The sequence below is a fragment of the Nelumbo lutea genome, chromosome 6 (assembly GCF_056320005.1).
Source record: "Nelumbo lutea isolate HS-2025 chromosome 6, American lotus-T2T, whole genome shotgun sequence".
Lineage (NCBI taxonomy): Eukaryota > Viridiplantae > Streptophyta > Magnoliopsida > Proteales > Nelumbonaceae > Nelumbo > Nelumbo lutea.
Window position 1 is genome coordinate 47,586,394 of NC_142689.1, and position 16,545 is coordinate 47,602,938.

The window sequence follows — 16,545 nt, forward strand, 5'->3', positions numbered from 1 at the left end:
ATTCTTTGAGTGGATAGGGTGTGGGCCCAATCCTATCAGCTGATCTTATCTCAAAATTCGCCCCTTAAAAACTAATCAAATTAGCCCAATTTGAAATGGGCTTAAGGCCCATTTAAGGTTATGTATTCATTAAGCCTTCCAAACTCCTGCCTAGTTGGGCTTCCTTGTAAGGCATGGGACCCAAACATTGATCTACACATCAGCCACATGGGTTCAGCCCAGTCTTTGTTACAAGGCCTGGCCGAATACACTGTTATGGACAGTGCACCCCCTGAAACCCATCAAATGGGCTCTATGGGCCCAACACTTACCCTAAGTGGTCCCTGGGCCAAGCCACCTTGTAACACCCAGGGACTGTAGGCAGATGCAAGATTAGCCCATCAGGTATTATCCTCAACGGTCTTACACTTAACCTCTCAGCCCATAATGATCATACACTGCCCGACAAGAGAGGACCTCTCCCTCGGCTGCAAGGAACAGTGTTGCACTCTCTCAAATATGGATCCCGGGAATTAAAACCTTTTGCAAATCATTTCGAAACCATAATTTATATACTTTTATATCTCATATAAAATATATTTTGCAAAACAAATCTCAATGATTGAAATCGGTTGCCGATAGTCTTGGTTTCCATCAGTGAGAGTGCATCCCCGATCATTACCTTTGTCCGACAAAGGGGCTGATCCTGTCACTATGATCACCCACTCAGATGAATTCTCAGACTGTCCCAACATACCCAGGTTTTGACCCCCGCTAAGGATCTCACTGATTGGTACATCAAAGACATCATAATCGAGTCTAGGGGTCGGGTGTAACTTTCCAGTTTTGCCCATCAATCTCCAAGGTCCAGGGCAATACTAGAAATCTGGTCCAGTTCAAAGATTCAATTAATCCCACACTGTATGTGCCTAGGGTCTCACCCTGGCAGCTGAGACAAGCCACCCCAACCGACTTGGTGGCACCATAGTGTCAGCCTTGTCAGGATAGGTCTCCCCAGACCGACCCACTGGCTGTGAACATACTAAACTAACACGAGTCTCATTAAATGTCCAGTTTAAGGGTATTACATAGAAACATACCAAGGGAACATGAATCAAATATGCACTTTTATTCATTTACAATAAATTTATAAAGTACATCATTTTGATTGAAGCTAAGGGCATACAAAACTGTCTAACACTTGCCAGGTGCATCTAGGACTGGAAGGCATCCACATGATCATTTGGATCGAAAGACTCGTCATACTTGTCCAGTGGGGGGGAGCTTGAAGTCCTTTGGCACTGGGACAACAAGGAGTTCTAGGGACAATGGGGAAGAAACTAAGAGGAGAGGTGATGAACTTACAATTTATCTATAATTTTTGAGGACTTTAGCATGGATTTTTATGCCGGTTTTATTAATTTTTACCTTAATTTAGCTTAATGCTAAAAATAAGTTCATGGATAATTAATCCAACAAAAAGAAGGCAAAAGCAAGAAAAGAAAGCCCAAAATTTATCAAGTTCAGCCCGGCCCAGCCATGAGAGCAAGGGAGTTTCATTCGGCCCAAGTAGTGCAAGCTAACTCTTTGGAAAACCCAAGGGAAGAAGCCTAGCAAGAAGGAAATTTCGGCCCAGCCCATTTTTAGCCCAAATAACAGCCTAGAGTGTAGCCCACATGAGCTCAAAAGCAAGCTAAGTTGTAGCCCAAATAGCAGCCCAAAGGGAGCTAGGGGCGGCAACTCCTAGATGTTTCTTGAAGAGAAGGAGGGAGCACTCTAGAAGGTTCATGAGGGGTGTAATACACCCAATTCTAGAGACTTCAAGAAGGGGCAAGAGCCCCCTTGAAAAACTATATAAGGAGGCCTCTAGGAGGAGAGAGAGGTGTTCAATTGCTTGAAAGGAAGGCTCTCCCACTCTTAGAGGTTCGGCCACCTTGAGAGAAGAGAAGAGAAAAAGGCTAGGCGCAAGGAAGAAGAAGAAGAAGGGCTGAAGGAAGTTCAAGACAAGCAAGCTAGAAGAGAAGGTGAGCTCGAATTGAGGGTTTGTGATTCAAAGATCTTTTGTAATAAATCATTTGTAGTTTCATTCTCTTTTGATTCGAATTCAGTTTCTTTGTTATATTTTCTTTCTTCTTTCTCATTTTTTCCATTCTTCCTTGATGTATTTCAGCTTGTAAAATTTCAGTTCAGCAATCTAATTCTTTTTTATTCATTCAAATGGTCATGAATTGTACTTGAAGTTTCTTGAATAATGGTGTTATTGTAGATCAATTCGGCCAACTAACCTTCAAAACTCAGATCTGAATTCTCAGATCTGAGATTGCAAGATCTGAATTGCTTGAAAGAGAATTCAGATCTGCAATTTTCAGATTGGTCGAATTAATCTACAGCTTGGAATTCCTAGAGTGCTTGAGAGAGACTTTAGGAATTCAGATCTACTATTCAAGAACTAAATTGAGTGCAAGTTTAGAGATAACTTGCACAATTCAGTTGGTGATCAATTCAGATTTGAATTGATGCCTTAGAAGTGTTTGAAGAAATGCATGCATGGGGATTAGATTCTTGCTAGAGATAGAAGAACCGTCACTCATGCATAGGATGAACATGCGCTTGAGAGAGGCTGTTCATGACCTTGGGGTTTCACCAAACCAAGGCTCAATCATGATTTATTCGACTGATCCAAATTGATAGATTGCTGAATTCTGAGATTGACATTTACTGCTTACTCTTCTAACCTGATTTGAAGGCAATTGGGCCAATGATTTAGATAGATTTTAATTTAGGATTTTTTTAGCTTTCATTAAAGTTTTGATTTATTTGTTGATCAGATAAGAAGTGCTCAATTTAGTATTAGTAATTGTTTCCTAAATCCTCGTGGGAACGATACTTTACTCACTACTTTATTACTTGAACGGCTAGTGCACTTGCTAGTGTCACAATGAGCCACACATCAAGAGGGGTAGCTTTCACTTCACCTGTCCTCTTTTCCTTTGAGCTTGGGAGAGACTCAGGTAGCAATTCGGCGAGCTCGCTAGCATCTTCGTTGTTGCTTTGTCAACTCAGCATTGGTGCTTGATGCTTCAGTATCGCCGAGCTTGATGGGCTCAGACTACTGGTGGTGGTTCTGAACCGAAGGTCCCTGCCTGTATTCTGTGGCCAGGACCTCAAATGGGTTCTCTGCGAGCGGGAGCTCAAACTGCAAATGCTGGGGCGATACGGGCTTGATCAGTTGGGAGGCCCCCGACCTGCCTACATGCTGCGAGGCGGGGGTGGTTGGCCTCTCCTTCCAACCATGGGAAGAGACTTGGCTTTTGGAGAGATCTTGGGCTTGGGAGGCCTCTCCCTAGTGAGAGGGCTTGGCTTGCTTCAAGCTGGATGCCGAGGGGGAAGTGGCGGCTGGGCCTGAGGCAAGGAGGGAAACTGCTACTGGTACTGGGAGACCTTGATGCAGCATTTGTTGTTGGTAGAGTTGGAACTACTGAAATTGTTGCATTTGAGCTTGCATGGCTCGCATGCATTGCATTAAGTCTTCCAATTGGTTCGGGTTGGCCACTGGGGGCACAATCGAAGGTTCAACAAAGGTTGTTCCAACCGTGGAAGGGAGTGGAGCAATCACGGGTGCCACTATGAGAGGTATGTTCAAACTGGGAACTCCATCCATGGAGAGTGGGACGGTGAACTATCCAATATAGACAATGGGAAGTTGGGGTTACTCCCCTGAAGCGTTCTGGATGGCACCACATTCTGCATTGCTAGAGGAGGCCATGAATGATGAGTTTTCAAAAAGCAAACTATAGAAGCTTAGAGGAAGGCTTTTTGAAGCGTTTTCCATAGATGGCGCCAAATGATGTTACGCGATCCGGGCACTCCTAGCTGGCTGCGGACTGGTTCCTAACTAGCAATGGATGGCACCTGAGAAGAAGACGATGAAGAATTCCCGGGTGACTTGCCCAGTGGGAATACTCCAATGCTTAAGTTAGAATGCTGGAGAAAATAGAGAAGAGTGTAAAAAAGGCTAAGAATGTAGGTCGCCTAGATCACTGAGTTAGCTCGAGAGCAAGTAAGTTCAAGATAAGATCTCAGATGTTCGAGAGAGAGCCTCCCTTCAACTAGGGGACTCTTATATAGGCATTCTTGTCAAATTGGGCATAACCGTCGCTGGCCTTCTGTCGCAACCGTTATCTTCCAGGGCTGCGCAAGTAACCGTTGCAGGGTACTACCCAACTAGATGAGTGACACATCCCGGGAGGACAGGCACGCCACCATCTGTCGAGAGACGAGGGTGCAGTCTGTTGAATTGGCAGGGACTGTGTTGTCAGGCAGGAGACATGGGCACAGTCTGACGAGTAGGGTCTTGTCAGACAGAAGCTTCCTGAAAGCATCGTGTCGCTTAGTCGTGAGCTATCCTGTCGCGAGCTACTTTGTAGCGAGCTCCTTGGGGTACTTCGAGGTGACCTGTCTCAAGGTCGACTTTGGGGCAGTTTTTCTGCCTAAGTGTTGAAGCGTGCTGGTTACCCAACCTCGCGAGCTGGGATAGACTTGTCTTGGAGTATTCCCTTTCAGTAGCTCGGGGGACCTCTAGCTCGCGGTATGGCGAGCTATGGCGTGGCGAGCTGTCTTGTGGGCTCGTTACTTAGTCGCGGTCAGGCTGTGGTGCTGAGCTATTGCTCGTGCTAAGTCATGTCCATGTGTCATCGTCTCAAGGGGTCGAGTCAAATCACCCTCCATCAATGCCAACTTCCAGTTAGATCCAAATGATAGAATGTCTACATCTAGTTACATCTTTACGATGGGGTCCTGTGCAACTAGTTGGAAGAGTAGCAAACAAGGGTCTACAGTAGATTCCACAACCGAGGCTGTGTACATTGCCATAAGTGAAGCTGTCAAGGAAGTAGTTTGGATGAAGAAGTTCATCCAAGAATTAGGAGTTGTTCCATCCAGCACATCACTCATTCCATTGTTGTGCGATAACACTAGAGCCATTGCTCAGGCTAAGGAGCCAAGAGCCTACTCAAAGTCAAAGCACATCGAGAGGAAGTATCACATACTTCAGGAGATTGTTGGTAGAGGGGACATCCAGATTCAGAATGTAGCATTAGCGAAGAATGTGGCAGACCCATTGACTAGGCCACTAACATAGAGAAGTGTTTGAGAAACACGTGGATAGTATGAGACCAAGGCTCATACTAGATTGGACCTAAGTGCAAGTGGGAGCTATTAAACAATGTATGAACTTAGCTCAAATTAGATTGTACAAATATATTTATTGTAAATGAATAAAAGTACATAATTGTTTCATGTTATCTTGTGTGTTTCTATGTAATTACCCCTTAAACTAGACACTTATGAGACTCGTGTTAGTTTAGAATATTCTCAGCTATTGAATAGACTTTAGGAGTTTATCCTGCCAAGACTGACACTAATGTGCTGCCAAAGAGGTTGGGATAGCCTATCTCGGATGCTAGGGTTAGACCGAAACACATGTAGTGTTTCAAGTTAACAAAAAGAAGGAGGGGGTGACAGCCTTGAGAGAGACCAAGAAACACATCAGATCCTCTTTAGTGCTGAAATCAAGAAGAGAGAATTCTGCAGCCTGCGAATACTCTCTTCCCGCCTCCCTGCTCTTGTCGCCCTGTTTGCCAGTTCGATCTCCAGTTGTGGGAGAAGTCAAGATTGGATCTTGACATCAGTTCTTTGAGAAAGGATTGAGAAGGAAGTATGAGATGTGCCAATCAGTGATGTGCCAATTAGTTAGATCCTTTGGGGGTCAAAACTTGGGTATGTTGGTTGGGGCAGTATGAGAATTCACTTTAGTGGGTGATCATAGTGATAGGATCAGCCCCTTTGTTGGACAAAGTGAATGATCGGGACTACACTCTCTTTGATAGAAACCAAAACTACTGACGATTTCAACTGTGTTCGAGATTTGTTTTGCAAAATATATTTCTAAGGTATATATATATATATATATATATATATATATATATATATATATATATATATATATATATATATATATATATTATGTTTTAAGAAAAGTGTTTGCAAAAATGTTTTAATTCCACCCATCCAAGCAAAGAGTGTGACACTACGCCTTACAATCAGGGGAGAGGTCTTTCCCTGTCGGGCAGTGTTTGATCATTGTGGGCTGAGAGGTTAAGTGTAAGAGACCATTAATGGATGTTTACCTGATGGGCTATATCTTACTTCATCCCATTATCCTTGGGCCTTCAAAGGATGGTTGGACACAGGAATCATTTAATTGTAAATGTTGGGCCCATATTGAGCCCATATTGATGGACTCAGAGGTTCACTACATTTAGTAGTGAATTCAATCATTTTCACAAAGGCTGGGCTAAACCCATGTGGGCTTATGTGAGGTCATTATTGGGGTTCCACACCATACAAATTGAACCTAATGGGTCAGCAACTATCTTGGGACGTGAGCCACTTGCTTAATGGGTCTAAAGCCTATGATTAATAAGATTAATAAATTTGTCACATGACTGCTTAAGCTATCATGTGATTTGGGCGAATATGGGTTTGGATATGGGTATGGAGCACCCATTCTCATAAGAGGATAAGTCTTATCCACTTATAGAGTCTAAATCCAAATAAAGATTTGGATTAGAAACCTCCTAATTTAATTAGGAGTGGTGCTCCTTAAAGCTTATAAAAGGGGATGAGGCAAACTGTTCCAAATTATCTTCTATTTTCATATTATCTTTTGCACGAAAATTGTAGAAAAAATTCGTGCTCACCTCCTTGTTTGATCCATACTATTGGATTGCAGTTTTATTGAAAACTACATTGCTGAACCGGCTTCATTCAAAGCTGTGTGATTTTTAATGGAAGCTGATTTTGGGATTCGGTTTGGGCGTGAACTACCACTTTGGGAGCTACATCTGTGGATTCTGTATTAGGTATATTTCTCCCTTCCTTTTGGTTTCAAATATGATTCGGTTTCAATGCAAGAACAATCCTTTTAAAATAAAGCTTTTCTAGAACTGTGAATTCAATTCCTGAAAGGTGAAAGAAAATTTTTGAAATTTCGTCCAACCATCTAGCATGGTTCGGCCATCCATATGATGGATTACGCCTTCCTTCTTGAGTTACGACCACCATCACAGCCAAACATGGAACCACCATGACCTCCTCGAGATGCATGTCCTCCCCCTCTATTACCACGTCCATTTCCTCTTGCTACAATAAATATTGATCTGTTAGATGGTGTGGTACTCTCTGTGGATCCTAAAGAAATCCTGCAAAGCCGTGCAAATACTTCCTCAAGTGTAGGAAGAGCAAAACCTCCCAATATTTGTACTTTAACTGGTTCATACTCTAATTTCAGCCCCACTAAGAACCTAATTACATCCAGTTGCTTTCTCTGTTGTTGTTGAACCTTAACATTTGGAGTTAGGGGATGATAGACATTGAGTTCATTTCTAAGATTTCTCATACTGGCATAATACTCTTCTAGGGTTTGATTCCCTTGCTGTAGATTGAAATACTCCTGATATAGTTGATATACTCTCGTAGTATTATCCTGTTCAGAATAAAGTTTCTTGGCATATTCCCATATGTCCTTAGTTGTATCTAAGAACATAAAGTTGACACTTAACTTGGGTTCCATACTGTTTCACAACCATGTGATTTGGGCATCTTCTTGTTCTTAGTCATCAAACCCCAGAGATTCAGCTGATGATTTATCTTCCTTCACATGTTTCATTTTCCTCTTTACCTTGATAAAAAACTTCCACTGACTTAGCCCATGGCACATAATTTTCACCATTGCGTTTAATTGAAGTCATCTGCACACCTAGATAGTTTGAGGGGATCATCACACCAGATTTCTGATCACTACCACCATCTCTAGTTGCTGTCATTGTGTTCCCCAATACTATTTCTAATGTTGAATTCTCAAACCACCAAACAAATATTGTTGTCAAGGCAATACTACAACAGTCTCCAAATCACTTATAACAGTCTCGCAACCAGTCACAAAACAACAAGTTTTATGTAAATTAACATTTAGATCAAAAACTTGATGTAAACAACCATTTAGACAGATTTGACTACCATTCAGATAAAAAAAAATTGATGTAAACTACCATCCAAACATATTCAGCCACTCCTTTCATTGAAAAGATTTTTTTTTCTTTTCCCACCATTACCAACAATTAATCACCATGACAACAACTCAAACAACCACACAAACCCTCTTGAAATTGCTCAATAGAGGGTAAGCACTACCAACACCACCACACGACTAGGGTTGTCACTCATGGTGACACCGGTATTAAACTGATATCCTAGGGTTGTCGCCCCTTCATAACACTTGTAATAGGGATTACAACGGTCCTAAAAAAATAAAATAGTGCCGCATCCACCAAGTTGTGTGCCTTAGATTTTGTAGCCTAGAGAAGGAGAAAAGAGAAGAAGGAGAGATCGTAGGTTAGAAGACTTGAAGCCGCAACCTTCTTCTCCTTTGTTTAGTGCTTTGATACCATGTTTCAACAGTTCGAACCAGTAGAGAAGGAAGAAGAGAGAGAAGAAGAAGAAGAGGAAGAAGAAGTTATCGAACTAGAGAGTCTAAACCCTACTAGTCGACCATAATGTATATTATATTGTAATTAGTGTACAAGGACAAAACTACCCCTAGTATGGGACAAGAGAACTACAAAAGTAATACTAGAATTGCCACATCATCATATAACTTAAAACATAATGAAAAGACTAATCTATCCTTACTCGATCAAATCTAACATTAACAAGCGCAGAGCTGACGTGTGAGTGTAGGTGGAGCAACTCGTAATCAATATAAATATATTAAATTGAAATGTGTACATAAGAAGGCCTAAGGATGAGTGAAATGGAATCTAACAATATTTTTTTCCTTTTCTCATAGAAATTACAAGAATGCCACTATCTACCAACTCTCTCTCTTATGCTTTTTTTCTTTTTCAAATTATAAGAATCCCACTCTCTCCTACCAACTCTCTTTCTCTCTTGTTTTTTTCTTTTAAATTACAAGAATGCCACTCTCTCTCCTACCAACTCTCTCTCTCTCTCTCTTTCTTACAAATTACAAGCAAGACCCGGTTTTCAAAACTGGACCAAACCGGAGGATCGGACTGAAAAAATCGGGAACCGATCAGGTGACCAGTTTTGGTTTTCCCCAAAATGGGAAATTTGCCCAAAACCGTTGATTTTGGTTAGCAAACTGTTGACCCGAGAGGTTAACCGTTCGAAGCATTTTGACCATTTTCTATTTATTTATTTATTTTTTGTCATAACGAGTCGTTCATTTGGTTCTAACGGGCCGAACGTTTGGTTCGAACGATCGGACCGTTCAACTCGGTAACCGGACCCTTGACCGGTTCCGTCTCCGGATCGGTTTTAAAAACCATGATTACAAGAATGTCATCTTTCTCTCTCTCTCTCTCTCTCCTTATAAATTACAAGAATGCCACTCTCTCTCCAACTGAGGGAGACATCAGCTCAACATCTCGGTTGCTAGGGAACCTACAATCAAAGGTAGTCGAGTTCGAACCGAGCTGAGCTCGAGCTTCTGAGCTTAAGCTCAAGTCTCTAATTTGAATCGAGCATGAGCTCAACGACACATTAACCACTGAAGAAGACCTTAGTCACTGAGGGAGATCTTGGCTCAACACCTCGACAATTGAGAGAGACCTCAGCTCAACACCTTATCAATTAAGAGAGACCTTAGCTCAAACACCTCGTCTAATAGAAAAACCTTAGCTCGACACTTCAGCAACTGAGGAAGAGCTCGATTTGGAACCTCGGCTGCTTAAGAAACCTGCAATCAAAGGTATGTAGCCAAGCTCTAACCTATGACCTTTAACTCGAGCTCGAGCTCGAGTTCAAGAATCTAATAGAGCTCAAATATCATAGTTTATAAGCGCCCTATCAATTCAATTCGCATACCGTACAAGGCCATCGGCCATTTCGATTTCTGAGGTCGAATAACCGATAAAAATAATAAAAAAAAGTATAAAAATATAAATTAACGTGAAGAATTCGGTCGATTATGATACGGGAAGGACATTATCTGACCAATCAACCGGTATCATAAACGTGATAACCAATCCGGTGGTTGATGGTTTTTAATTGGTCAGAGCCGTTTCGGTACCGTGTCTTTCCTGGATCATTTTCCCCTTTTGTCTCACCCTCAGCCCCTCACCAGGCACTCTCTCACTCTCTGGCTCTTCGTCTCTCAGTCTGTTCTCTCTCTCTCCCCAGAGAAGCTAGCAATCTCTATGGCTGTTTTTCCGTTTCTGCTTTATTATTTCTCTGGCCTTCGATCATTGGATTCTTTCAGAAGTTTTTTCTTCATACCGACATGCCTGGCTCTTCTTACTTCTCTTTTCATTCTCGTTTATGTTTCTTCAACCTCAAAGTTTTTCATTCATCAACACCATCCACATCTTATGATAAAATCACCAATCGGTTCTTCAAGAATACCTCCTACGACACACCAAATTGCACATGATTCGTCTCACAGTCCCTCTGCAAGTGCTCCCGATGTGCCTCCCGAGTCGCTTGAGGCTAGTAAAATCCTGCCGCTCTGGAACTACACTCGTGAAGGAATTGAGAATCTTCGGTATATGGAAAGTCACCAGCCTATTGGTTCAAATGGTGTGTTGGTTTTTAATTTTGTTCTTATGGATATAGTTTTTTCTTTGAATTTGCTTGGAATGCAGTTTGTTGAAATGTATAATTGTCACAAACAATATAGATCTTACATTCAAATTATTGAAGACGTACTTTCTTCTGAGTTGTTTTTTTTTTTTTTTTAATTTTTTTTATCGATCCCAAGTCTCCCCTACGACTAGCAGGAAACCTTACCAACCTGCTGGATGGCACCTTGCGCTACTTTCTTTTGAGTTGTTAATTTAAAGTTCATTTCAGAATTCCATACTCTGTTCTTTAGTTATCGTTCTTTTTTTTCAAAGCCTAAAAAGGCAAATTTCATTAAAAAAAGCTCAGATTGCTGAACACATTTATGTTATAGGTTGAGATGCTACATTTGTGTTAGAACCCATTTATTTTTATCCCATTACATTGTAGCTTCCAGGAAATTTTCCTTAGGTTTGGCTTCATTTCTGCAAATGGATTATGTGATTATGTCTACTAAATTCTTCTTATATTTGCAAAGGAAATGCGTCCTGTTATATTTGTGGAATGCCTGTTCAGTAGGATTAGATAAATTGATATGCCTTAGATAGGAATTCCATAACAAGTGAAAAGTATTATATGCTAATATATCTTAATGACTAGAATGAATCTTTTATTGATAAATGGCCATAAACAAATTGTTCTTTGGGAAAGTTGTCAATGCGAACTTCCAAAGGGTTTATTCTGTGTATGCACATTACCTCTCTGGGTGGCATGGACATCCAAATAATGAAATTTAAAGGTGCTACCAATGTGAAATCTTCCTTCTGTATTTTTGAACCAACCACTGCACTGGAAATTCTCTGTCCGTTTTAGTTACAATAGTACACTGTTGCAACAAATGGAGGAAACCTGGTATGACATAATGTCTTTTCTGAGTGATCAATTTCTTAGCAAAACAATTGGGGAAGCTCTGACCGATGTTTTAAACAAAGAACTATTAAATTTAGACAAAGTAAGAGAAAACTTGTTTTACTCCTTTACTTATAAAGTTTTTTCTTAAGTAATTTCACATTATAGGGTACAATTTTAATAAACCATAGGGATCAATAACATGAAGGGACAAATCCCCATACATGAAGGGGCTACATGATGTGATATCTGTGATTCATATACAAGAAGTAAAATTATTTAGCAAGAGGAGTATAAGAAATGATATTCTCCCACTTATTGCAAATTTTTTTTGATCAATTACAGAATTTCTCTTCTTTTCTTCATTCTTTCTTCATCACTTATCTTCTCTCACAAATTCTCTCTTCTCTTCTTCTCTTTTATATCTTTTTTGATTTTCCGCTGATTTCTACTTGCTAGTAGAGCCTAGTTAGGCTTTCTTGGAGGTGATCCATGCAACCCTAGGTCAGCTGACTGCATGAGGGAATAGAGTGCTGGTCAATTGTCTCTGGATTGCCTAGTTCTTGGATTTTTTGGGTGGGATTTAGTAATCAAGAGGGTGATTTTTGTTTAGGCATCAAAGTTAGGAAGAAGTAGAGTGACGGGAAGTGTCGTAGTTGGATTGGACTCTTTATTTTTGACATGGTGAAGGGCACTTAGGTTTTTCCGGACACATTAAAGGATTCTATGGAGGGTGGTTCAGTTTTTTGGTGGGATTGGAGGTAGGGGTGAGCAAGAAAAACTGGAAACCCAAAAAACCAAACTGAACCAAAAAACCGGTTTGATACTTTTAAAAAACTAGAGGTACTGGTACGGTTTCGGTTAACCAATGTAGAAAACCGGTAGTTAATTGAACCGACCGGTATACATATATTTCTATATATTTTATATATATATATATTTATATTTTCTATATATTATAAATTAATAATTATGCATTATTTATATAAATATATATTTATTATATATAATATATAATTTATTATTTATTGTTTAAAATATAATAGTTTATATATATTTCTATTTTTTATTATATATTTATATGTTTTTTACAATATATATTATAAATATAAAAAACCGAAAAACTGACGAATTGAATCCACGGTTAACCAAACCGGTCAACTAGTTACCGATCGACTTCGGTTTGGTTTCGGTAACTAGTTTTCTAGAAATTGGTAGGACTGGTTCGGTTTCAAAAATAGGCCACCAAACTATGAAAACCCCTAATTGGAGGGTGGCTCAGTTTTTTGGTGGGATTTAGTAATCAGGAGGGTGATTTGTGTTAGGCATCAAAATCAGGATGAACTGGAATGACAGGAAGAGTCCTAGTTGGATTGGACTCTTTATTTTTGACTTGGTGAAGGGCACTCAGGTTTTTCCAGACAGATTGGAGGATTCAATGGAGGGAAGTTCAGTTTTTGGCCTTTTTTGAGCCTCTAAGAGTGATTGATTGGGTTTTTTCTCTCTTCTTTCCCTCCATAGGAAGGGAGAATTCTCACCAGAGTAGGTTTTTGACTTCTAGAAGGGACCCTTATCTTTTTCTGTGAGATCGATCTATCTTGGAGTGTTTTTTAATTGCTTTCCTTTCTGTTTTAAGTTGGTGAGTTGATATGAAGGGGTCTAGTGTTGAGCATAAGTCAACTAGAGATCTAGAATTTTGTAAGTGCCAATGACCCATTTGGGTCTGGGGTTATTACAACAGTTAAATTGGATGGTACAAATTATCTAGAACAGGAACAATTAGCTAAGATGGCTATTGGTGCACTTGGAAAATTGGGGTATATTATTCATAAAAAAAAGGGGGTATATTATTGGAGAGGAGAAGAAACCTGATTCAAATCCTTCTTGGTGGTTGCAGGAGAATTACATGGTGAGGTCTTGGCTGTGTAATTCTATGTTACTGTATATTGGAAAAAAAATTTGTTGGCTAATACTACAAAGGATAAAGTGGAAACACCACATGGTTGAAGCAAATGACATTAGAAAAAATGATTGAACCAATCAATGGGGGTGACTAACATGATTCTACTACCCCAAGCAAGACATTCAAGCATGCATATACTCTTAACCTAAACAAAACCGAATTAAAAAACCTATAAGCTAGAGAGATTTCAGCATGGTAGTAATTTGAAATGAGATAAAGATGGACTATGAAGACATATATTAATCAACAAAATCCTCTAGTCAATAATTTTCACATGTTTCTACTTTTAACTATGATGAAACTAACTTAAAAAAAATGCATAACATCTCCCTACAACAAAATAATCCAATGCTGAAAGTAGAAAACTAATTAGAGCATTAACAATATCCAATGCTGAAAGTAGAAAAGTAAGGTATGATGTTTGCTATGGAAATTCTGTTCTGTTTTGGGAGGATGTTTGGGTGGGTAATTAACCTCTAAAAGATCTCATTCCCTCTCTCTATTCCATTTCCCTTTTTAAAAAGAAGCCTATTTCAAGGTTCCTTTCCCCTTCGGTTCTTCCTTTGGCTTTAAATTGGGATTTTGGTTTTTGTAGAGTTTTAAGGATGAAGAATAATCTTGTGTCTTTGACAATGTTTTAAAAAACAACCCAGAACCGGAACCGTTCTAGCCACCGGTTTCCAGGTCGACGGTTCGAATGTGCGGTTGGAACAGATGGCCCGTTCTAACAAAATAAATAAATTAAAAAAATAAAAAATTAATTAAAATTTAGAAACAGCCAAAACCATTAAACAGGTCAATGATTCTATCACCCAGGTCAACGGGTTGTTGACCGATTCAACGGTTTTTGGCCAAGGACCAGGTTTGGGGTAAAACGGAACCGGTTGCCTGGATGGTTCCCAAGTTGAATGGTCCAAACGTCCCGGTCAACGACGGTTCGAAAACCATGGTCTCTGAGCTTCTACTTCTTCTAGACTCTGTGTGTTTGGATCATCTCAAACTTGATAAAAGAATCTGGACTATGACCTCTAATGGTTCCCTCACTTTTGCTTCTTTTTTCAAATCCCTTTGGTCTTCTTCTTCCTTTGGGGTTTTCCCTGTCAAAGAGTTATGCCCAAGGCCTATACCTCCTAAAGTTTGCTATCTTTTGTTGGGAAGCTTATTAGTACCGCAGTGGTACTATTGTACTTTCTACATTTTTTATTTTGTTTTATGTCACCCTAGCATAAATACAAAAAGCTGGCACTGCCAGCAACACCTTTGACTCTCAATCTCTCTTCTCTCCTCTCTCCTCTCTCTTCCCTCTTCCTTTCTTCTTCTCTTCTGGATAACATGGTATCAGAGTGGGACTATTAGATCTGAAAGGAGAGATCGAGCAAGATTATTTTCTGTCTTCTCTCTTCGCCAACTACTGTTTGGTTTATTGAAGATCCAAAATACTGCATCGGACTGAAGTACCTTCTCTCCCTTCCTCCTTTTTCTTTTTTTCTTTTTTTCTTTTTTTTTTTCTGGTCGTGTACCAGGACAGAACCTGTAGTAGGTTCACTTGTTTCATGTGAGGTGATCAGAACCTCTTTCTTTCCTTTTTTGTGGGATCGGCCGATCCCTGTGATGACCTTTTTATGCTGTGACAACAGCCTTATGATAGATTTGTAGGTCAGGGAATGACCTGTATATGGTACCACCGCAGCCATATCTGATTTGTAGGTCAAGAGATGACCTGTATGTGCTGCAACAGCAGCCATATCTGATTTATTGCAGGCCAGTGATGACCTGTTAGTGCTGTAACAGTAACTGTTTTTCTTTTGTGATTGAAGTGCTGAGTTTTCAAAAAGAAAAGGAGGGGGGTGATTGTCTCTAGTCTCCTAGCGCAAAGAGTTTTTTTTTTTTGGGTGTTAGACTGCTCTTTTTTAAGGTTTTTTGTGCCTACTTTGAGTGTGACCTGAAGCTGTGATCATGAGTGGTGAAGATTCTGCCACATCTGGTGTTTCCTCAATGTAGAATGGAATGAGTGGGGGTATGTATTTATCCTTCCCTATGGCTGTCATACCCTTGGATGGCTTAAATTATTTAGAATGGTCGAAAGAGATGAAGTTATACATTACTGCAAGGGGAAATATATGATATATAAATGGGAGAATTAAATAACCTACTTTTGGGAGTGCTGAGTATGACAGATGGAACCAGGAAAACAGCATGGTTATGTCCTGACTTTTAGTGTCTATGCAACCTCAGGTGAGAAGGAACTTTATGTGGGTTGAAACAACTTATGAGACTTGGAAACAGGCAAAATCAACCTATTCTGAACTGCATCACTAACAGGTTGTAAACCAACTTAGGGTGGAACACTTGATAGTTGAGGGGGACTCTAAGGTGGTAGTAGGTTGGCTGTCAGATCTGGATACGGTTTTTTTGGGGTTACAGGGATCTTCTCAAGAAGGTTAAGTAGCTGACAAGAAACATGACAGTAAGCTTTCAGTGGGTTAGCAGATCAGCAAATGCTATGGCTGATTCCTTGGCTAAACAAGGGGCTTCGAGGGGTGATTTGTTTTGGCTACTTTATAAGTGTATTTCTGTTAAGAGTGTGTTTATATTCTCTTTCCTAAGGGGGTAACATCTTGTGCCTCCTCTTAGGGTGTCTGTACACCTTTTCTATCTTATTAATAAAATTGTCTTTCATTTAGCAAAAAAAAATTCCAATGTATAAAATGAAAGAAAGAAGAAAGAATAAAAAAGAAAAAAAGTAGGATAAGGTGAGAAGCTCACCTCTTTGTGGCCTTTTGACAAACACTTCGAAAGCAAAGGTGGAGGATGGGGCAACTTTGATTGGAGATGATGGTGTTGAAATGTTCAGTCCTCTTGTGAGTGATGCTTTGTTTGAACCAAATAGGTGAGGGGTTGGCTCGAATTTCCTCTATCTTCGTCTTACATCTTCCTTTTTTTTCCTTGGCTTCCATGGACTGACTCGGTCCTTGAGTTCTTAGGCCGAGTTTTCTCTTCCTCCTACTTCTCTTTGCTTCACATGGCCGAAAATGGGGGTTCTTGTTTTTTTC

General features: G+C 40.1%; 1 protein-coding gene across 1 annotated transcript in view; it reads left to right on the forward strand.

Moving 5' to 3' along the window:
* Positions 1–9,932: 9,932 nt before the first annotated feature.
* The window catches only part of LOC148848835 (putative glycosyltransferase At5g03795), a 31,352-nt gene continuing 24,739 nt past the window's right edge, over positions 9,933–16,545 (forward strand). Inside the window, exon 1 of the mRNA XM_088951922.1 lies at positions 9,933–10,638. Coding sequence (XP_088808048.1) covers positions 10,260–10,638 — 379 coding nt within the window. The 5' untranslated portion in view covers positions 9,933–10,259. The remainder of the gene's footprint in view (positions 10,639–16,545) is intronic.